We start from the raw sequence: 18,515 nt of genomic DNA, 5'->3' as shown, positions 1-18,515 counted from the left end.
TGAATTATGACATTAAAGGACTACCAGCGTGTGGATGACTCCAACGGCTATTTGCCCACAACATGACACTATATAAACCTTTCTGTTTGTTCAGCTCACTTAAAAAATGAGTGTCTTTTTCAGCCTCCAGGCTCGCCAAGACAGGAAATGTAATCTTTTTTTTTTTCCCCCCTCCTTCTACAGTATGGCATCTTTCACTTTTAATGGTGTTTAAAATCCTTTCTAGATTCCACAGATTTTTCAACATGATACAGGTGTGTAACCATATTATTATATGATTTAAGGCCAAATATCAGCTACCTTGCACATACGTCTAATTCAGCTGTCTTCCCCATCTCACCCCCTCAGACATACATATATACATTCTGTCACTGCTACAGAATAAAGAAGAGAATTTTATTGGCTTATTTGGGATTATTTGTTATCTTACTTGCTGGCAAACTGCAGTTCCAAAATAAAAAAAAAAAAAAAATTGGCATATGTCACAACAGATTCAAAGGCTCACCAAAAATATTTAGAACATTAGTTTTCTAAGTATATCCCAATTCCAAGTTCTGACATAAGTGCAGATTCTTTATTTTCTGTGTTGCTACAAGATAATACTTTTTCACACAGAAAAAGGTAAAATAGAAAGAGTTCAATGTATATAAAAACCTGACAGATGCATTTTAAAAATGAAACTATTACCAAAATCATCAACCATCTGTGTTCACCAACCAAGTAGCAGCTTATTTTACTTAGAGCCTACTTTCAGTATATGCCAACAGAAAATATGCTGAATACCTGGTAACAGAGTTCTGCAAGATGAGGAGATTCCTGAACTGCTGTAGGCCCATTCCTTGTTTCGGTACCCTTCTCCAGAATGTTCAAAATAGCATGAAGGCAAGTCCGTGGGCAACCCAAGACACCTTAAAATACAAAAATAATTTCTTAACATTACCAATGTTACTTGCCTCCATAGCAAAGATAAGTTAGTACACAGAGTTACGGAAACTAAATTGTTCAGATACCTTGTGCTGCACTATACTGCTCCACAGAGCTGCAGCAAAAATATCTGGCAAAGTTTTTTCTCCGTTAATGAAAATAAAAGAAGGAACTGTGTTTCAGCAAAAATCTAATGAAAACATTTATAGTTAGTCTGTAGGCTTTTGAGATACTGGTGAAAGAGGATAAATTATGCAATCAAAATTTATTTAAGAACTTTCTCTTCAGTTCTATTAAAAAAAAAAAAAGAGATTCAATTGATTCTTTAATATTCTGCATGAACCAAATGAAAATTTGAATTCTTACTCTTAAACTTTAAGTGAATACTCATTTGACAATTTCAAAGAGAAGCTTTAAATTCCTGTCTTTATTTTACAATTACAGCCATTTTATGACTAACGCTCCTAAAGGCACCTGACACTGCAACCAAGGGGAATGGGGAGGAGACTTCAATACCGAAGTCAAAACCCTGTCTTTTTGCATTCTTCCTTTAGCCAATTAATTCTTTAATCAACCCAGAAAGATGTCCTGAAGCAGCAAAGGCATCAATAATCGTAGTTCTTACAGGGGAAATAATCTTCTCTGTTTGGACACGTATAATTTATGCTTTAGTAGGAAATTACTATCTTGAGGCAAATGGCTTATGGTCATAATTTCTTCACATTATTAATGGGATAATTCAAAGAGGCGTGCAAGGCTCTCTCACAGCTTTGAGACAAAGTCCCCTATCACTAACCTAACATGAGATATCCTGTAAAATTGTGTGGTTGCAGATGAGTTACCTGTATTATGTAACTATGGCATTTCAAAATATCCAAAACATGGTCTGCAATTGTAAGCTACTTTGCAGATGAAAAAAATAGGTTGGCATCTTTTTTTCATCTTTCTGATATATCAAATAATTTTAAGACTTCTTTTTTTTCCCCCAAATATAATTCAAGTCCTATCTACCCTTCATTTAGAACTATGAAGGACTAAAAACTGCTGGGCCACAGCGTCCAATACAAACCTAAAGATAATGAGAAATATTCTTATCGAAGTAACTAAAATCAAATGTTTGTTCAAACATGTTCATATAAAACATCCTTTAAAACAGCTGAGAAAGAATCTCATACTTCAGATTGGAAGGGACTTCAGGACGTCTCAACTCCAAACTACTGCCTAGTTATGGTATCAGACCAGATTGTTCATAGCTTTATACAGTTGGGTCTTGAAAACTTCCAAGCATGAAGACTGCATGACCTCCCTGGCCAACCCACTCCACTGCTTCACTGTCTTCATGGTGAAAAAGTTTCTCCTACATCCAGCTGGAGCCTCTTGTTTCGATTTATGCCCACTGTCTCATCTTCCTGCCACACACCTCTGAAAATCCTGGCTTTATCCTCTCATTAACCTCTTTGTAGGTATTTGAAGACTGCTATGAGGTCCCCCCAAAGCCTTCTCTTGTCCAGGCTGAAGAAGTCCCATTCCCTCAGCTTCTCCTCATAGGCTGAGTACTCCAGCCCCTGACCATCTCTGCTGAACTTGCTCAAGTTTACCAATGTCTGTCTTGTACTGAATACAAGTTAGAAGCTGAGGCGGCAAACAAGACACATACTAACACACTATTTTTCTCACCAATTCAAGAAACATTAGAAATGTCGCTCCTGTTGCTTTAAAGTTCATATTCTCATATATATCTGTACATACGAATATATAAATATATATTATGAATATATAAATATATTAATATACCTAGCAGTAGAATGAAACCCCACATATTCTAAAAGGTTTTCTTCTACAATGTTAAACAAAACTGGTTTTCTTCCCTATAATTAATTTTAACAGGAGTTTGAGGAGGGACAGAAGAGTAGTCAAATAGTGTAACTAGTTCAAAGTGACAATCTGCTTTGTAGATTCCCATGTTGTCATATGTAGGTACTTCTTGGATGATCAAATCAATTTCTTTGTACTGTGGACACAACCACACTGCATAAAATAGTAAATAAATTAATGTTTCACTTCTAAATTATCCTTGTCCTGCACAACTCAATTTCTAGTCTGTTCCAAAATCCAACTTAAACAAAGGATCAAATCCTGAGGCCATTTAAATGCTGCATTTGGATATCAACATAACTTTTAATTTAGCTTTTGAGGATTAGAACAAGGCCTGTTGTCTTAACATTAAGAGGAACTGCTTCTCCCCATGAACTTTCCAATAAATATTCTCAGTGTTGGTAACAGAACTGATTAAATGCCAGATCAACTTTTCCTCTTCATACCTGGATCTTGCAGATTTGTGGTGCTGACAGGTTTCTTTAGTTCATATCCCAAGAGATACAGAGCAAGGCTGGGAGGACTACACTCAAGAGAGGTGATAAGGAGATTCAGAATATGGATCCTTGTTTCATGATGGATTTGTGCCCGCTTCTTTTCAGGCTCCAGCTCTTGATTTAAAAAAAAAAAAAAAAAAAAATAAAAAATTGAATAATAAAGTGAAGAAACCATTTAATGGAATAATCCTCGGAGCCTTCAAGTTAAATACAAGAAAGCTAAGGCATCAACTTATATTAGTACAGAGGGATACAAGACCAAATTTCAAATTACTATTAATACACCTCTAAATACATCCAAAGCAATGTTAAATACTTGTCTTCTGAAAACAGACTCAGTTTGTGGTTGGCTCATCATACTGTGGACGTGTCTTAACACGACATTGGTGCTTTTCATTCTGTTAAAGGTCCAATTCTCCAGAATACAACACAAGAAAGGGGTTTTCTGACTTAAAAGCACTTTCTTCACCTCTTTCATTAATTTCATTCTATGCAAAAGGCAACAGTGTAAGCCATTTTTAAGAAGCCTTTGACATACCCTCATCTGGATTAATTAATTCTTCTGCATCTTCATTGTCCAAACATTCCACAAACCCAGCCATCAGCTTCTGGCTAATACTCTGTATTCAACAATGGAAGGATGGAAATGAAGAGGATTTTAAGAGTATTAAAAACAATACCTTTCATAATTCCCTCCATGTAAGTTGACAGAAGTTCTAGACAAAAATTTTATAACCTAGTTAATAAGCAGGAGTTCAGAGTTGTAGCTGTTCTAAGCATAAGTTAGCAATTAGCTACTGAACAGAAAAAAAAATCCACTGTTACATATGCTAAATTATCCTCACAGGTTGAAGACTATAAAGTCGAGAAAAAGTCTCAGTATCTCAAAGAATATTGTCCTTTTCCTTCTTGCAAACATTCATGATTTTGGTTTTTTCCAATTAATGAAGTAGTTGCTTTTCACAATGCCACAGTAAGACTTTTTAGAGGTAGGTAGATATAAGACAAAATATAGCTTTAATGTACTTGATCTAGAAACCTATCCTTTAAATTAACATTATGGAGCAGTATTTCTCCACCAGTTTCTCTGTCCAGATCCAAAGAAACTGACACTTACCTGATCATGTGTGAAATCACCAACTAGCTTTATCTGGATGTTGGAATTATAAGAAATACAGCATAAAATCTTTGCACTTTCAAAAGCCAGTTCAGGATTGCTGTTTCCATGATAGAGATACCTTCAAAAATACAAAATTATTGTAATGAAATTGTTGAGAATTTCACTACTTCAAGACAGTAATGCACAGATGAAAAATTAACATTTAGAACTAAAACATTTACAAATCAAACTAAGTGAGATAACGTTAAAGCTACAAACAAAATTTCAGTCTACATGAAGCATTTAACACGCCTCCATCAAAAGGAGGGTAGTAGGCTGAGTAGGGATAATAATCTCTCCTGGAATTTTTATCATTCTTATTATCCAAAATCTGTCTCAAACACTGCAGAGCAAGTTAAAACAACTGGCCACAGGCTCACATGAGAAACATGGAGAAAATACCTTCAGATCATGCAGAAACAAGCGTCACTGAAGACCAAAACTAGGTAAAAATCAACTACTGCATGTACCCAAAATAGGTGAGAGAAAAAAAATAAAAGCATCTTAAAAGGCACACTTCTTTTAAACTATTTGTCAACTACTGTTATGTGAAAAAAGTAATATAAATGAAAGACAAAAACACGTATACAGAAAGAGTTCATTTTTTTTGTGCATTCCACATCAGAATATCACTGCTTTTTTATGCACTCAATTCTACTGTTCAATGTTGGTTTGTCTGTAAAGTTGTTATAAAAACAAACAGTAACAGAAGGTGTCTGTGGGAAGTGGAAATCCTAAAGTTTCACATTTGAAACGGAGTTTCAGAGTACTAGCCTGATACTTTCAATATAGTAGCTAACGGACAATACTATAAAACATTTAGGTGGCCAATAGCAACCACATGAAGTTTTAGTCTCCAACTCTATAACAACCAAAGTCTGGGGCAAACTGAAAATTATATGCAAGGGAATCACTGCACATAAGGCAACCAGGAAAAAAATCATGAGGGGAAAAAAAATTCAGAAAGAAAAACTATAAATGCAGATCCCAATCTTGCACTAGAAAATACACAGATCATACCACCTGTGAAGACACCTCCCCACTCCAAGAAAATTTCAGAGATGCTCTGTGCAAAGAAGCATTGGCTAGCAAAACTAACGAAAGGACCAGGATCCAAATGCTTCGTGCCTCCAAAACTCCTCCCTTCGCAGTAATTTGCACATACCTAGCAATATTCACCACATGATCTGCCTTTTTAGTGCGAGGATTGATTCCTTGAAGCAGCTGCTCCAGTGGTGTGACAATAAGGGAAAGGTGGCTCTCCCGCAACAGATCCATAAAAAGATTCTCTTTCTGTAGGGTTAAGTTTAGAAGTGCAAGGCAATACTGTACACCTTTCTCTAAATGCTTCTTCCCTGCAGTGCACAAACAACAAAAAACCATACAGAAAACAAAGGAGCAGTTAGACTACATTCATAAACTTCATTCATCAAGCCTTGCTCCAAGAACAAACTTGTCAGTTGTTTACTAGTAGGAAAATTCCCCCCAGAACACAATTTTTATATGCAAGAGACACAATATCAAGTTGAAGATATGCAGCGTCAGCTTTAAATCCTACTTAGTATGCATTTTAACTTCACATGAAAAATAAATTCTAGGCACATACCAGGAAACGGAGCGTAAGTATCAAGCTGCTTAACCCCTTCTTCTAGCAAACTAAGGGACAGTTCCAGCATTGGGGACTCATTCAATAGATGATACATCAAATTGAATCCAGGTGGTTTATATGCTATTATTTCTTCTCCTAAAGAGAGGAGTGGAAAAAAAGAATTAACATCTAATAGAAAAGACTTTCATTACTCAAGCTAGCTGCCTGAGCTACAAAACATAAGTCCCTGTTGTTGTAAGCAACATCTAAATAGGTGAAACATACTGCATATAAAGTGTTGAGGTTTTCTTTACACATAGCCATTTAGGTAATTTAAAAAGCTTGGGAAGAGTAGTAATGGCAATTACCATTATTTTTCAATATCTAATAACACAATTTCACTTTAACCAGTTAAGACTTTCCCTAAGTAGATCTGACCTTAGATTCAAATCAATGCTAGGACTTTATACCACTTGGAGCTATATTAAGTGATTTTGCAAGACTGAAAAGTAAGTGGAAAAAGTTTACATCCCCCCAAAACCTGCATGAAAACCCTGGGTGAGGGAAAAAGCATTTCCAGAAATGAAAGCTGAGAAGGTCCACTGAACCCCTAATGCTCATAGTGTATAGATACTTGCATGTCTGTTGCAACAATGTATGCAAAAATGAAAGTACTAGCCTAAAACTCAAAGATCCTCATAAAACAAAATAAAAGTCAAGACTAATGTTTCTGGTTTATCTAGTCTCCTAGTAAACTATGGTGGATAAATGGTGGATAAAAGCAGGAGAGCAGTAAGAATCTTTTTTAATATGCAAGTGAGAACAAGGGTGGTTTCTTTTGGCATCAGCTTCAACAATCCCCTTCTCCTTCCATTCATTCCATGGCTGTGCTGCCCCGTAACATGCCAACAGACATGCCGTGCCACTATGGAGCCACACGCTGCATCAGTTCAAGAAATGGATCTAGTCAAAAAGATCGGTTTTAACCCATTTCTCCAAAATATCATGTAGCCCACAAATAATCATACAAGCTGAAGGACTAGCTGAGGACAGGAATGAGCTAACAGAAATTGCTCAAGCCAGTTAAGCTACCAAGAACTGTTTGTCAAAGTACAGGGCACAGAGGCCTCCCAGACTGAGGCGAGCTCACTGGAGAAGTATGTCTTAAAGTTATTGTTCACTTAAGAAGTGGTTCTTACAGCTCTCTCCTGCTACAAGCAAATCCACAGGCATGAGGCTGGCATTCAAAGTTAAAAAGAAACTTCATATTAAAAAAAAAAATCTGCAGCCCAAATAAGCCTTAAATTTCCTATAATGAGGCAACTGCCATCTACTTTCGCCTTTTAAAGAATAGCTGTTCAGAATTAAATGTCTTCAGATCATAATTCTACTGCTACTGTCTGCTCTGAATAATTAATCTATCAATAATATTAATATTAGAGGATATATTAAATACACTGACACCTTTAAATTAACCCTATGAATAGTGGTGATTTAGATATAGACCAAAGAAATCCAGAGGAAGAAGCCCAAAACCACGGTATTTTTTAAGCATCAAATGCTGCTCTTTGATCAAACCAGCAATGCAAGACAGACAGAAATCATCCTCTTAGTAAAGCTCGGGAAATAGGAAACAGTGTACATGAAGCCCTACTGAATTAGCAACAGAGCTCCTGATAGTACGTGGACATTTTTTGAACGTCTTCCTATCTTAAAGCCATGGTCTAGCTTTCCACCAGCTTGCTTGCAATATTGAACAAGATCACAAGATAGAGGCAAGAGAGCAAAGCAATTTACAACTCTGTCTGTCAGTGAACAAATGAACAAGTTAACCTTGTAACTCCACATATTGGTCCACAAAGTCTTCAAGTTGAGGTTCATAGTCCCGCAGCAATTTGTAAAACACTTCCAGAACTACCTCAGCTACTTCCCACTGTAGATAATTACAAAATGAAGACAAAGTCATACACAGAATAAAACTGATACTGCAGCAACAAGACCAGGACGACAAAGAATACAACAGGCAGTGCAGTGATGGATCCGTATGTATGGCATGACTAACTAATTCTGAAATACGATCCAACAACACTTATAATTCATCATGTCAAATAATTTGAAAGGCCAAGCTTTCCTTCTGAAGTAAAATGGAACACCAAAACAGATTTACTGCCTATTTTAGGCTCTATGATACAATATACATATTAGTTTATTGAAACTACAAACAATAAAGAGTCTTTAACAGGTATACAGTTAGTAAGAGATCATTAATAGCTTCCAGGATACAGTTTAGCATGCACTTTAATCCAGAAGGATCATAAAGGAAACTCAAATTCCTCGGTTCAGCAAGTCAGAAATATTCTCTGAAGTATCATGAAGAAAGGACAAATCTGACTTGTAGATTTGGGCATGTGATGTTCAGAAGTCATTAGCCATGTAGGAGAGTTGCAGAGTCCTATATAGCAAATTGAAATTTAGCAATAATATAAACTGCTTCTGTTTTTTTAAAAAGATAGTTTATACAGGCTCCTTAGAAGTAGTTCACAGATCCTGATGACCCACGAGTTGAAAAATCACCTGTTTACAGAATCAAAACACTATGAACTGCTCCAGGTTACCTCTGCTGCATCAAACTTACACAGCTTCTCAAACAGATCTAAGCCACATCACCAGTGACAAATCGTTTTAACTACATCCTAAAAAAAAAAAAAAAAAAAAAAGTCTTCAAACAAAAATTACTTTTTCAGCAGCTCTCCGGTAAGCTCTGGTGCGGAATCGGAGAAACACAGCATCCCTGAGGAACTGGAGATAGGGATCAAAGCCTGGTGGGCGGAGACCTGCCCCCAAGTTCGAGGGGAATGAACTCTCCACTAACGTGCTGATGAGTCGACAGAAGGCACGCGTTAAAGGATATTCCTCACATCGGGACTCAATCTCATTCAGCTCCACCTTCCCAAGAGGACAGCAAAAACAGAAGAAGAAAAATCAAAGCTTTTGAGGGAGGAAGAAACACGTGAGAACAAATAACGTAAGGGCATCGTCTGTGAATTACTTCACAGTGAATTGACTTTGCTGCTTTTTTGGCAATGGTACGCTACAAACAGAGCAAAAGCTGTGAAGCAACAGTACTGTCAGTTCAGCAATACACTCTTCATCCATTTCTGAGCTACTAGAAGGTATGCCTCAACACTTACATACTTTGCTTTTATTTACCACTTGTATTAGAAGTGGGCTGTACTAAGGTATAACAAAAGTGAGGCCAATTTAGGAAAATAGGAAAATTAAAATCTTCCTAAGAAGTGCTCATAAGGAATTTGAGAATTTAGATGCTGCTCTTTTACTAGTACAAAGCTGCACTAGATTCGTAAATGGATAAAATTTCCAGAAATTACAAGCAGGCCTGAAAGTAATTTGAGAAGGAGTGAAATGACAGCACCTATTCCAAGGGCTTCCCATGGACACAGCAGCATGTGCTGTGTCTGCAGGTGTTTCCCAAACTCGTATGCAGATGGTCAGAGAGGCTGCCTAGGTACAAAGAAACCCTTACCTCAATACCAATTGCTTGTCTCTGCCCTGGACTTCTCACAGTTTGTAGTATCTTCAAAAGAGAAAGAGAAATGAAACAACACATTTCACATAATTGAAGTGCGTCTCCATCATGTCTATTAGTACTAAAAGGTACTCATCACTTCTGAGCTGTAAGAAGAGGTTTCCTAAATCCTCTTAAAAGGTGAAAAGCTAAGATTTTTCTGTCTGAAAGGCTGGATTATATGTTGTACACTTGTATGTTTCTAGCTTTACATCCTCAAAGATCTGCATCATGTTTATCGTTAAATGAAACAAAGAACAGAAATACTTTCACATTAACGATTTTTGTCTTATATTGGCTAGGGGAAAGACGTTTCCCTTGTTATCTCTTACAAGAGCATATTTTAAGGAATATCATAAATTAGGAAGCAAAGGTGGTGAGCATTTACAATACTACCATTATAAGATGTCATTATTGTCAGGGTCTTTCTATAAGTAATTAACAATAAACCAGCAGTTGCAGTTCAAATGCCTCAAGTTCTTCCAAATAAAACAGCAATTAGTCTGAACCATAATATAGACTATACAATAAGCCCATCCTGTTATGGTTTTTGAATTAACAATACTGAGAGCATTTACATTTGATATTCATCTTCCTTAGGACTCACATTTAAAATTTTTCTCTGAAATCAAGACAGAAGGGAAAAAACACTTTTTTGAAAGGTAGGGCTTTTAATATGTATCTGACATTCGCCACCTAAATGTGGAAGTTGGCAACAATATCCTGTAAATTACAATTAACTTCCTCTGAAAATTAAATGCCTGAAAGTGGAGCCTTTTAGCCAGTCCCTTCTTTCTATGAGCACCACTCACACTGGAAGAATATTACACACCAAAAAAACCCCAAAACCCAAACAGAAAAATATGTAACCTGAAGAACATTTATTACTGATGACATACACTGAGGAAAAAACACACTGAACACACAGGACTGTATTAGGAAACCCGTATTTATGTAAAATAAGCACAGCCAGTGAGATCACTGAGGCATAAAACCATACTGTCATTTTCAAAATCGTTTCAAAGTAAGAACTGCATTAACTAAGTGAAAAAAATTTATATTCAACAATGGCAACAAGAAAATTCAGGAGGAAATGCAATACTATTTCAAATACACTGACAATTTCAACAGATTGGGATGCTATAAGTTCTAAGCACTGAAAATCCTAAAATACCTGCGTATATTCCAGGGATTGCCAGAGCGAAGCAGCTATTTCAGGAGATTTTCCAAAAGCAGTAAGGGTTTCTAATAGCTCTGCTTTCAAAATAGGAGGAATGCTGCACTGCAGAAGTCCCAAAACGACCACTACTGGTGTCCACTGAGGGTGCTCACAAAGAGCCAAGCGAGCGTTCTCACTCTACAGAGTTCAACCAAAAACAAAACTGCAGATTATTACTTTGAAGATTATTCATGTCTTCCAATCTCTAACTCACAGTTCAGTATCAACAACTCTGCTTCGTACTTGAAAGTACACAAAACAACAGAAAACTGGCAGACCATTCCAAAGCAAACAATTTTAATTAAAAAAAAAAGCCCAATTTAATGACTCACGAGTACTAAAATTGTGCTTATCCATACAGAAAAATTATGTGCATAATATAACCTTCTCATAACAACCCAATTTTTTTTTATTTTATTTTTTTTAGTAGACACACATTCATAGAATTAGTCTTAAATAAGTTTAAGTACTTACACTCTAGACAGCTTCTTCAAGCACTGGTAGAGGAACTTTATCAATATTTCTATTATGAACTTAAATTGCATTTGGACATTTGCTAGGAACTTAGAAGAATTTGTTTAAGTCTAAGAGCAGGGTCATCACCAATGTAAGCTCATTTGAGACTCTCAGATGAACCACTGGGCAGCCTCTAGCCTCTGCAAATGATAATTCCCTGCAGCCTTAGAACAAATATGCTTCTTTCCAGGTTATGGTTTGATGACACCAGGAAATATTAGTTTTAAGAGTTCCTTTTTCCCCATGCTTATCTAATGCTGACATGATAGCTCACATAGGAACACCCCATTATCACCATCACCAAGGATGATTTTTAAAAAGCCTAATTAGTTTCACCAATCTGTCTTGTGTTTGCATCAGCAAAACCAAGGGCATCTCACTACATCACAGAATTTTTAAGCTGCAGAGGCTGCTGGGTACTGAAGAGCTGAATTCCACACTATCCAGAATTACCCAGACAATTCACAATACAAAATCTGCATTGCAGTTTTATTCTCTTGGAATCCTCTTCCAGTCAATTCATGGCGCATTTTACTCTTTTGGTTTGGGGACATTTTAAATCTAACTCTGGAGGCAAGTTTCACAGTTGATCAGTTTCCTTGCCAAATTTCTACGATTTCTTTTTAAATTCATCTATTATTTTTGCCTTTTCAAACTCATAATTAAATGCAAAGAAATTTCCTACTCCGTAGTCATTTCTTCTGAATATACCTCAATTCTGAAAGACATCTCCATGACACCAAAGTGTCAGGGCAGCAAGAAAATCAGTTAACACCAGCAACACAGGAAAAGGTGTCATCACTTCCTGCTTAACCTGGACTGCGTGTTTGGTCATAACAGTTATTCCTGATGCTTCCCATACTTTTGTTCTATTTACACAGGTAAATTTGCCCTACATACCTTTTTGGTCAAGTGAACTTCACAGCTGAATGATGATGTTTTGCAAGAAAAAAAAAAAGTATTAACAAAGAACACCAAATAAAAGGCTACTTACCCAATTTACTATAACAGTGGTCAGCTGTAAAAACGCAATTAATCCATCCTGTTCTTTCTGTGTGATTCCTCGGAGAGGCAGATGACGATACTGGACACTATCTGCACTCGGCAAGTCTTTCCTTAAGTGCTCATGATAAAGCATCAAAGAGTGGAAGAAATGCTCCCAGGAGACAGGGCTGCCACCTGCTCCTTGGATGTTTTCCGCTAGAAAAATGACAAACAGGTGACAAGATTTGTTTTCTACTGTTTCACAGGGGGACAAGCAGAGTAGTTAAATTTAAAAGGAAAACTTTCTTATCTAGAGGAAAAAATAAAGTTCAAAGTACAGCTATTGTTTCCAAAATTAGTGGTTCTGGTTTGGGATTTTTTTGTTGTTGTTATTGGGGTTTTTTTGTTTGGTTTTGGTTTTTAATAGAGACAGAAAGGTGCTAATATGAAAAGCCAGTACAAGTAAGTTCTCCATTCTATGAATCAGAATGTTTGCGGCGTTATTTATATCTTCAAAGTAGGGGGTTTTTTTCCCAATTTGATCAATGCAAAATTAATGCAAAACACAGGACTAACCATCATCTTTTACTTTCAGAAAGTCCTATTACATTACATGTATCAAAAAATTGTAACAGAACAAAGTGCGTCTAAAAAAAGTCAGCTCAGGAAAGATAACTTTAAGACATTACTCATTTTATAGTTTACAATAAGCATTACTGATGTTCTGCATCTCTTATGGTGTTAAGACAGAGCTTTTAAAAAAAATGCATTATTTCATTATGTGAATTACTTGCTAAGGTGCTCAGACATTTAATTACCTAATCAGTCTTTTTTTTCCAGATTACACTTTCAAGTGAAGCCTTCCAGTTTCATCTTTGTACTAATAATGAAATGTTAAAAGTATGAAGCCACAATTCATCTCAAATGAGTCTTCGTACTTTTCTAAAGAAAAAGAGTTGAGAAAGAGCTGAAGTGTCATTTTTCTTACCATGACTACTGCCATTGACTTTTAGCAAACTAAAGCAGTAATGAGCACACTGAGGTCCACTAGCCAGTCCCCGCAGCATTTTCAAGTATGGGATGTAAATTGTGGAAGGAAGTAGATCTCCCATTTGCCTAACAAACTTTGACAAGACAACCTAGAAAAAATAAACATCAGTGTTTTAAAAATAAAATAAAAAAAAAATTAAATGTGAGTATTTTAGAAGAACAATAGGCAGCCGAAGTCAGAAAACAGATTCTAATGTAATCAGGGCAGGATAGAGGGGTAGAATCACAACTGAGAGGAGGAAAAAAAAAAAAAAAAAAAAAAAAAGAAATCCTATGTAGACTGGCCTATTTAGTTTCCCTGAAGGTGAGAATATGTTTCAAAGAGAAAATAAACAAAACAAAATAATGCATGCTATTGCAAATTATACTAACTCTCCAATTCTGTATTTCTAGTGATAAAATTTCCTTCAGCTCACAAGTGCTGCACAGCAGTATTATTAACACATCTCACGGTGCAAGTTAAGCGATATTGGGAAAGAATTCACTATGTTTGTCATATCCCTGCACAGTAACTCACACACACAGTGGTTCCTCCCAGGGTCATATTAAGGTGTTTGCAGATTACACCAGGCCCTAACTGAAGATGCCAGTATTCTGGGTGGGGCTTGGGGTGTGTCCAGTATGTCTTGTACTAGATTTTGCCTAACACTGCACAGTCCTTCAAGAAGCATTGAAGGCTGACAGCATCCCAGGTATCTAAAGAGTTTTGGAACATCTGCTTCATCTGTTCAGATTGCTGCTTCATTCTCATTTTAAGTTCTGTCTCTCATGGGCTATAACCTCTGGGCTTTGAATAATTACAATACTCTTATGGATTTTTACCCCCCAAAATACTGTCAATGACAGTTAATAAAGTTTTTTTATAGTTAAGGAATTTAACTTCTCAGTTACACCAAAAAGGTATGTAGAGGTCATCTGACAGAAAACACAAGAGCACTGTTACCAGAATTCATTTAGCAACTGCAATAAAATCAGACCTAAACAAAATTTTCAAAGAGTTTTGTTAGGACTCTTTCTAAGATCATTGACAACCACGAATGACTGGCAGTAGCTCACTTTAGAGCAAGCAACAATAACCATGTCATGCAAAGCAGGACACATGCAGATAAGCCACTGATAAAAGATAATGTCTTCTTAGACACTAGCTGTAATAAGGATACCAAAAACTTTGTTGCCTGGTTTTTTATTACTTTAATTTCAAGTTATTAGTAGTTACTCAAGAAAATCTAGATAACCTGGCGCTGAGGGGGTCGCTGATGAGCTACTCCAAGGTAGGACCCCATGATGGTAGATGACTGCAAAGGCTCTGATGGACACCAGTACTCAAGCGCAAGTTCCAGATTAAAGGGGTCTTTCCTATACAATTCAGCAATCTATCAGAGAAAGGAAGATGTTAGAAATATATCAACTATATAAAGAATAGATGATTACTTCAACAATAAGCACTGCTTCTAGGTAAGCTAAACACGTCTGAGAGGCAAAGCATCCCACAGCTGGTGTTCCATTCCTTAAAACTCTCTGAAAATGACAGCTTCTAAATAGCAATATCAGAACAAATGACAGCCAGAGAAATTCAAAATGTACACAGAAGTAAAACTTTCATAACTTCTATCTAATTATTATAGATTAAATCATTGCTAAGGAAACAGTGTCATTTCTCCTTAAATAACCATTTGCGTACCTTGATATATTAACTTAAAAACAAGTTAGCCAATATCAGGATTAGAAATCTTACCTGTTATCTGAACATACAAATTTCTCAGAATCAATTTTAATTTCTAGGTCTTCATTTAAGTTTACTATGTATCTCAGAGCTACTTAAGAACACATTTCACTATGAATTTTCCTGTTAATGTCCTATAACCTAAAGGACTACCTTTGGAAAAGGCAAGTAATCCCTATATTAAAGACTGCTATATTGAAAATTGCACGCTTGTGCATTTTCATGTTAAATAAGGGGAAATATGCAAGTTTTTAATTTATTCATGAACAGAAAATATAATATGCATCAGTTCAATATGCACATCTGTTTTCTGATGTGGGGTTTTTTTGAAAGTGCAGTTAGGTAACTTTAATAACTAATATTTAAATAAACAATTATTTAAATTTTCTTTCAATTTTATTTTATTTCAACTTCATTTCTTTTATTAAAAAAATATAACAGAAAGAGAAAGATCTTTCTTTTAAATATACACGTGGTCAAAATTCTACCGAAATTAAGGAATTTGTAATTCCAGCAGCCTTAATGAGGTCACCTTGCCTAGCCTACTCTACAGCAAATACCAAACAGTCTTCCAAAATTCTCATTACAAGTATATCAACACATGAAAATTATTTAAAAATTCCAATTCTTTATCAGAATAATTGTCAGTAGTGGGGGGAAACCCCTAAAACCTAATTATAGTTTACCCACAGTAAATAGGGAAAAATTTGAAGACTTACAGAAACATAAAACACTGTGTAAACATAAAGGTCTAGATACACAAAGGTGTTCCATTCCAAAGAACTTCCATGCATTTAGCCAAATCTCAACTCCAGTGACAGCCTGTAGTCTTAAAATTCCTCTTTCTAAGTTACATTAAAATAAGATGGCTTATGATAATAGATATGCTAAGATAATCTTATAATTTAAATTTTAGATATTTTGTAAAATAACTTCAGCTCAAGAATTCTTCAAACATAACAAACAATGCAGTATTTACTTACTAAACAAGAATTAAATGACACTTCATTAACATCAGAAGCCAAGGCAGTAAATGAATTCCTTTACATGAAAAGTTACAGAAAGTGTCTATATTTAAGAAAAAAAAAAAATCCCTCTAATCCAGAAAGGGAGAGATCCAGCACTGTACATGATCATTCAGATACGGGTTTTCTGATGAAGAAGGAAAGTCACAATCAGTTTTTGCCACAGTAATTTAAAAGAAAATAGGGCTTACTAAAAGCATTAAGTGCTCCAGATCTCTCCGAAGGGAAATAGGTGGATCATTACCCATCTGAATACTCATGTGGATCATGCGAGCATCTTCATCAGCACGGTTCCTCAGCTGTTTCACCTACACAGTTTATGAAGTGGAAAAAAACACCGGTCTTTATTTAGCTAAGAATGAAACAGAAGAGAAATAACGGATTTTTAATTGTCTAAACAGCCTATTAAAAACTAAGAAATCAAATGAACTTGCACATACGTAACAAGAATATTCAATTTTTTTTTTTTTTAATCCTCTCCCCTCAAAGAGCTTACATTCAAAGATTCATTCAAACACTTTTCTTACTGCCAAGGCCCTCAGTTCATAGCAAAACCCCTGAACTTATACCATGGGAGTTTTTCCCAACTGACTTCACCAGATCCTTTAGTTTGGCCCCAAAAGGTGGATCCTTTTCCTCTTTTTACTTCAAAAGCCAGATGGGTTAGCGTCAAACAAAGAAAGGTGGACCATTATCCACAAGGAGCGAAAATAAACAGAAAACACTGTAAAAATAATGTTTTCTGTATACAGATCTGTGGATTGCACATTTCTTAGCATTTAAGCCTACTTCTACTTACAGCTACTTTATGTTTTGAAAAGTTTTGGATTGATGTAGTTACTTCAGACCCAGTCTGTCGCAACTAAAAGCATTACCACAATAAATACAAAGGGGAGGTGGGGGGAGGGGTGTGTGAATAGAGCAGGGAGGGGAAGAACAACTGCAGCAATTAAAAAAAAAAAAAAAAAAGGCAGCCTTTAATCTGTATCCTAAAATTCTTTGTGTTGAAAAAAGTAATTACTAAACAAAAAACAGCTGACATTTAATTCTAATGTCAAAGAGCCTTTGACAAAACACCCCACCAGAGGCTTAGAGAAAACAAATAGCCATGAGATGAAAAGTTAAGTTTTGTTAAATATTAAGCAGACATTGAGGAACAAGAAACAGAAATAAGCAACCAATTCAACACACCAAAAATTAAAACATGGTGATAGTCAATAGATACCAGTTCATGGTCTATAATATATCTTAATTTGCAAAATTGAATGAGCAGCAAAATAATTGTGTCTCATCAAGAAAAAAAATAGTTAAAAACTGGAAAAAACTGTGGAAAGGGTCAGAGCAAACTAGCCAAATTAGTATACTAACAAAATTAATACACAGACAAAACTGAGTTGATAAGTGAAATAATGAATTATCTGAATTACTAAAGCTAATTACCAAGTTCTGAATGTAATGCGGTCAACCAAAAGATTTACCCAAATTATCACTGGCAAGCAGCATAAATGTTAAAACTATACAGAAGAGTTAAATAAAATGCTGACTTAAAGATTTAAATAAAATTGAACAAAGGTTATAGATATACAAAAAAAAAAAGAGATCCTGCAAAGCAGACACTTCTCTGTACCTAAAATTTGAGATCCAGTAGAAATAGATGAGTGTATAAGCCAACCACTAGCAGCAGTTAAGACAAAAAATTCCCTTGTAGGGCTATATACCAATTGCCTGCTAACAAAGTCTTTCCTGTAAAACAGCTAGTACTGGCCTCTATCAAACTACAATACAAGCCAACAGTCAGATTTTTGCTGATATCCTGTATTACAAAGTCCTACTTGTAATGAAGAATATCTCTTTATCTTTAGGCATTAGCTACAATCAACTGCAGATCTGAACCAAAGCCAAAAAACTGAAATGGAAGAGAAATATTCTTCCCAGAGATAAAGCTTCCAATTCCATAATGTAGTGAAGATGAGAGATCTACCAACAAACCAACCAACAGCCTTGGGATTTTCAGGCCGTTCTGTGAATACAGGAGACAAGGTCACATCTGTTCTAAATCTAATATGGCAGCAACCTCAGCTTGGGTCATTCTCCAGCTCTTCTACCTTCATTCAAAAATCCACCTTGTATCTCTTTCATAAAAACTGGTATCATTACAGGGAGACATTTCATCTTTCGTAAAGCAACATCATCCAATGAAGAACTGCCTCATGAAAAAGTTCCCAGTTCCAAACCTGTTTGCACTTCATTGTTTAAGGAACTTCCATAAAATACACCTCACATATTCCTCATATATTCAAAAGACTCCTAAGGGAGTATTGTGTCTGTATTACAGAAAACACCATTGCATGCAGCCTTCAAAGGATGTC

At 35.8% G+C, this 18,515-nt stretch overlaps 1 protein-coding gene across 1 annotated transcript in view; it reads right to left on the bottom strand.

Moving 5' to 3' along the window:
• NUP205 (nucleoporin 205) overlaps positions 1 to 18,515 on the bottom strand; it is a 55,108-nt gene that overhangs the window by 22,918 nt on the left and 13,675 nt on the right. Inside the window, exons 9-22 of the mRNA XM_030002954.1 lie at positions 16,338 to 16,454; positions 14,634 to 14,771; positions 13,337 to 13,487; positions 12,359 to 12,564; positions 10,804 to 10,986; positions 9,588 to 9,638; positions 8,780 to 8,989; positions 7,877 to 7,976; positions 6,062 to 6,199; positions 5,621 to 5,810; positions 4,414 to 4,534; positions 3,835 to 3,916; positions 3,246 to 3,410; positions 784 to 908 (exon numbers count right to left, since the gene is read on the bottom strand). Coding sequence (XP_029858814.1) covers positions 784 to 908; positions 3,246 to 3,410; positions 3,835 to 3,916; positions 4,414 to 4,534; positions 5,621 to 5,810; positions 6,062 to 6,199; positions 7,877 to 7,976; positions 8,780 to 8,989; positions 9,588 to 9,638; positions 10,804 to 10,986; positions 12,359 to 12,564; positions 13,337 to 13,487; positions 14,634 to 14,771; positions 16,338 to 16,454 — 1,977 coding nt within the window. The remainder of the gene's footprint in view (positions 1 to 783; positions 909 to 3,245; positions 3,411 to 3,834; positions 3,917 to 4,413; positions 4,535 to 5,620; positions 5,811 to 6,061; positions 6,200 to 7,876; positions 7,977 to 8,779; positions 8,990 to 9,587; positions 9,639 to 10,803; positions 10,987 to 12,358; positions 12,565 to 13,336; positions 13,488 to 14,633; positions 14,772 to 16,337; positions 16,455 to 18,515) is intronic.

This window comes from Aquila chrysaetos, chromosome 26, assembly GCF_900496995.4.
Source record: "Aquila chrysaetos chrysaetos chromosome 26, bAquChr1.4, whole genome shotgun sequence".
NCBI lineage: Eukaryota > Metazoa > Chordata > Aves > Accipitriformes > Accipitridae > Aquila > Aquila chrysaetos.
Note: the sequence above shows the minus strand (reverse complement) of the source record. Positions and strands in the feature narration are given on the sequence as shown.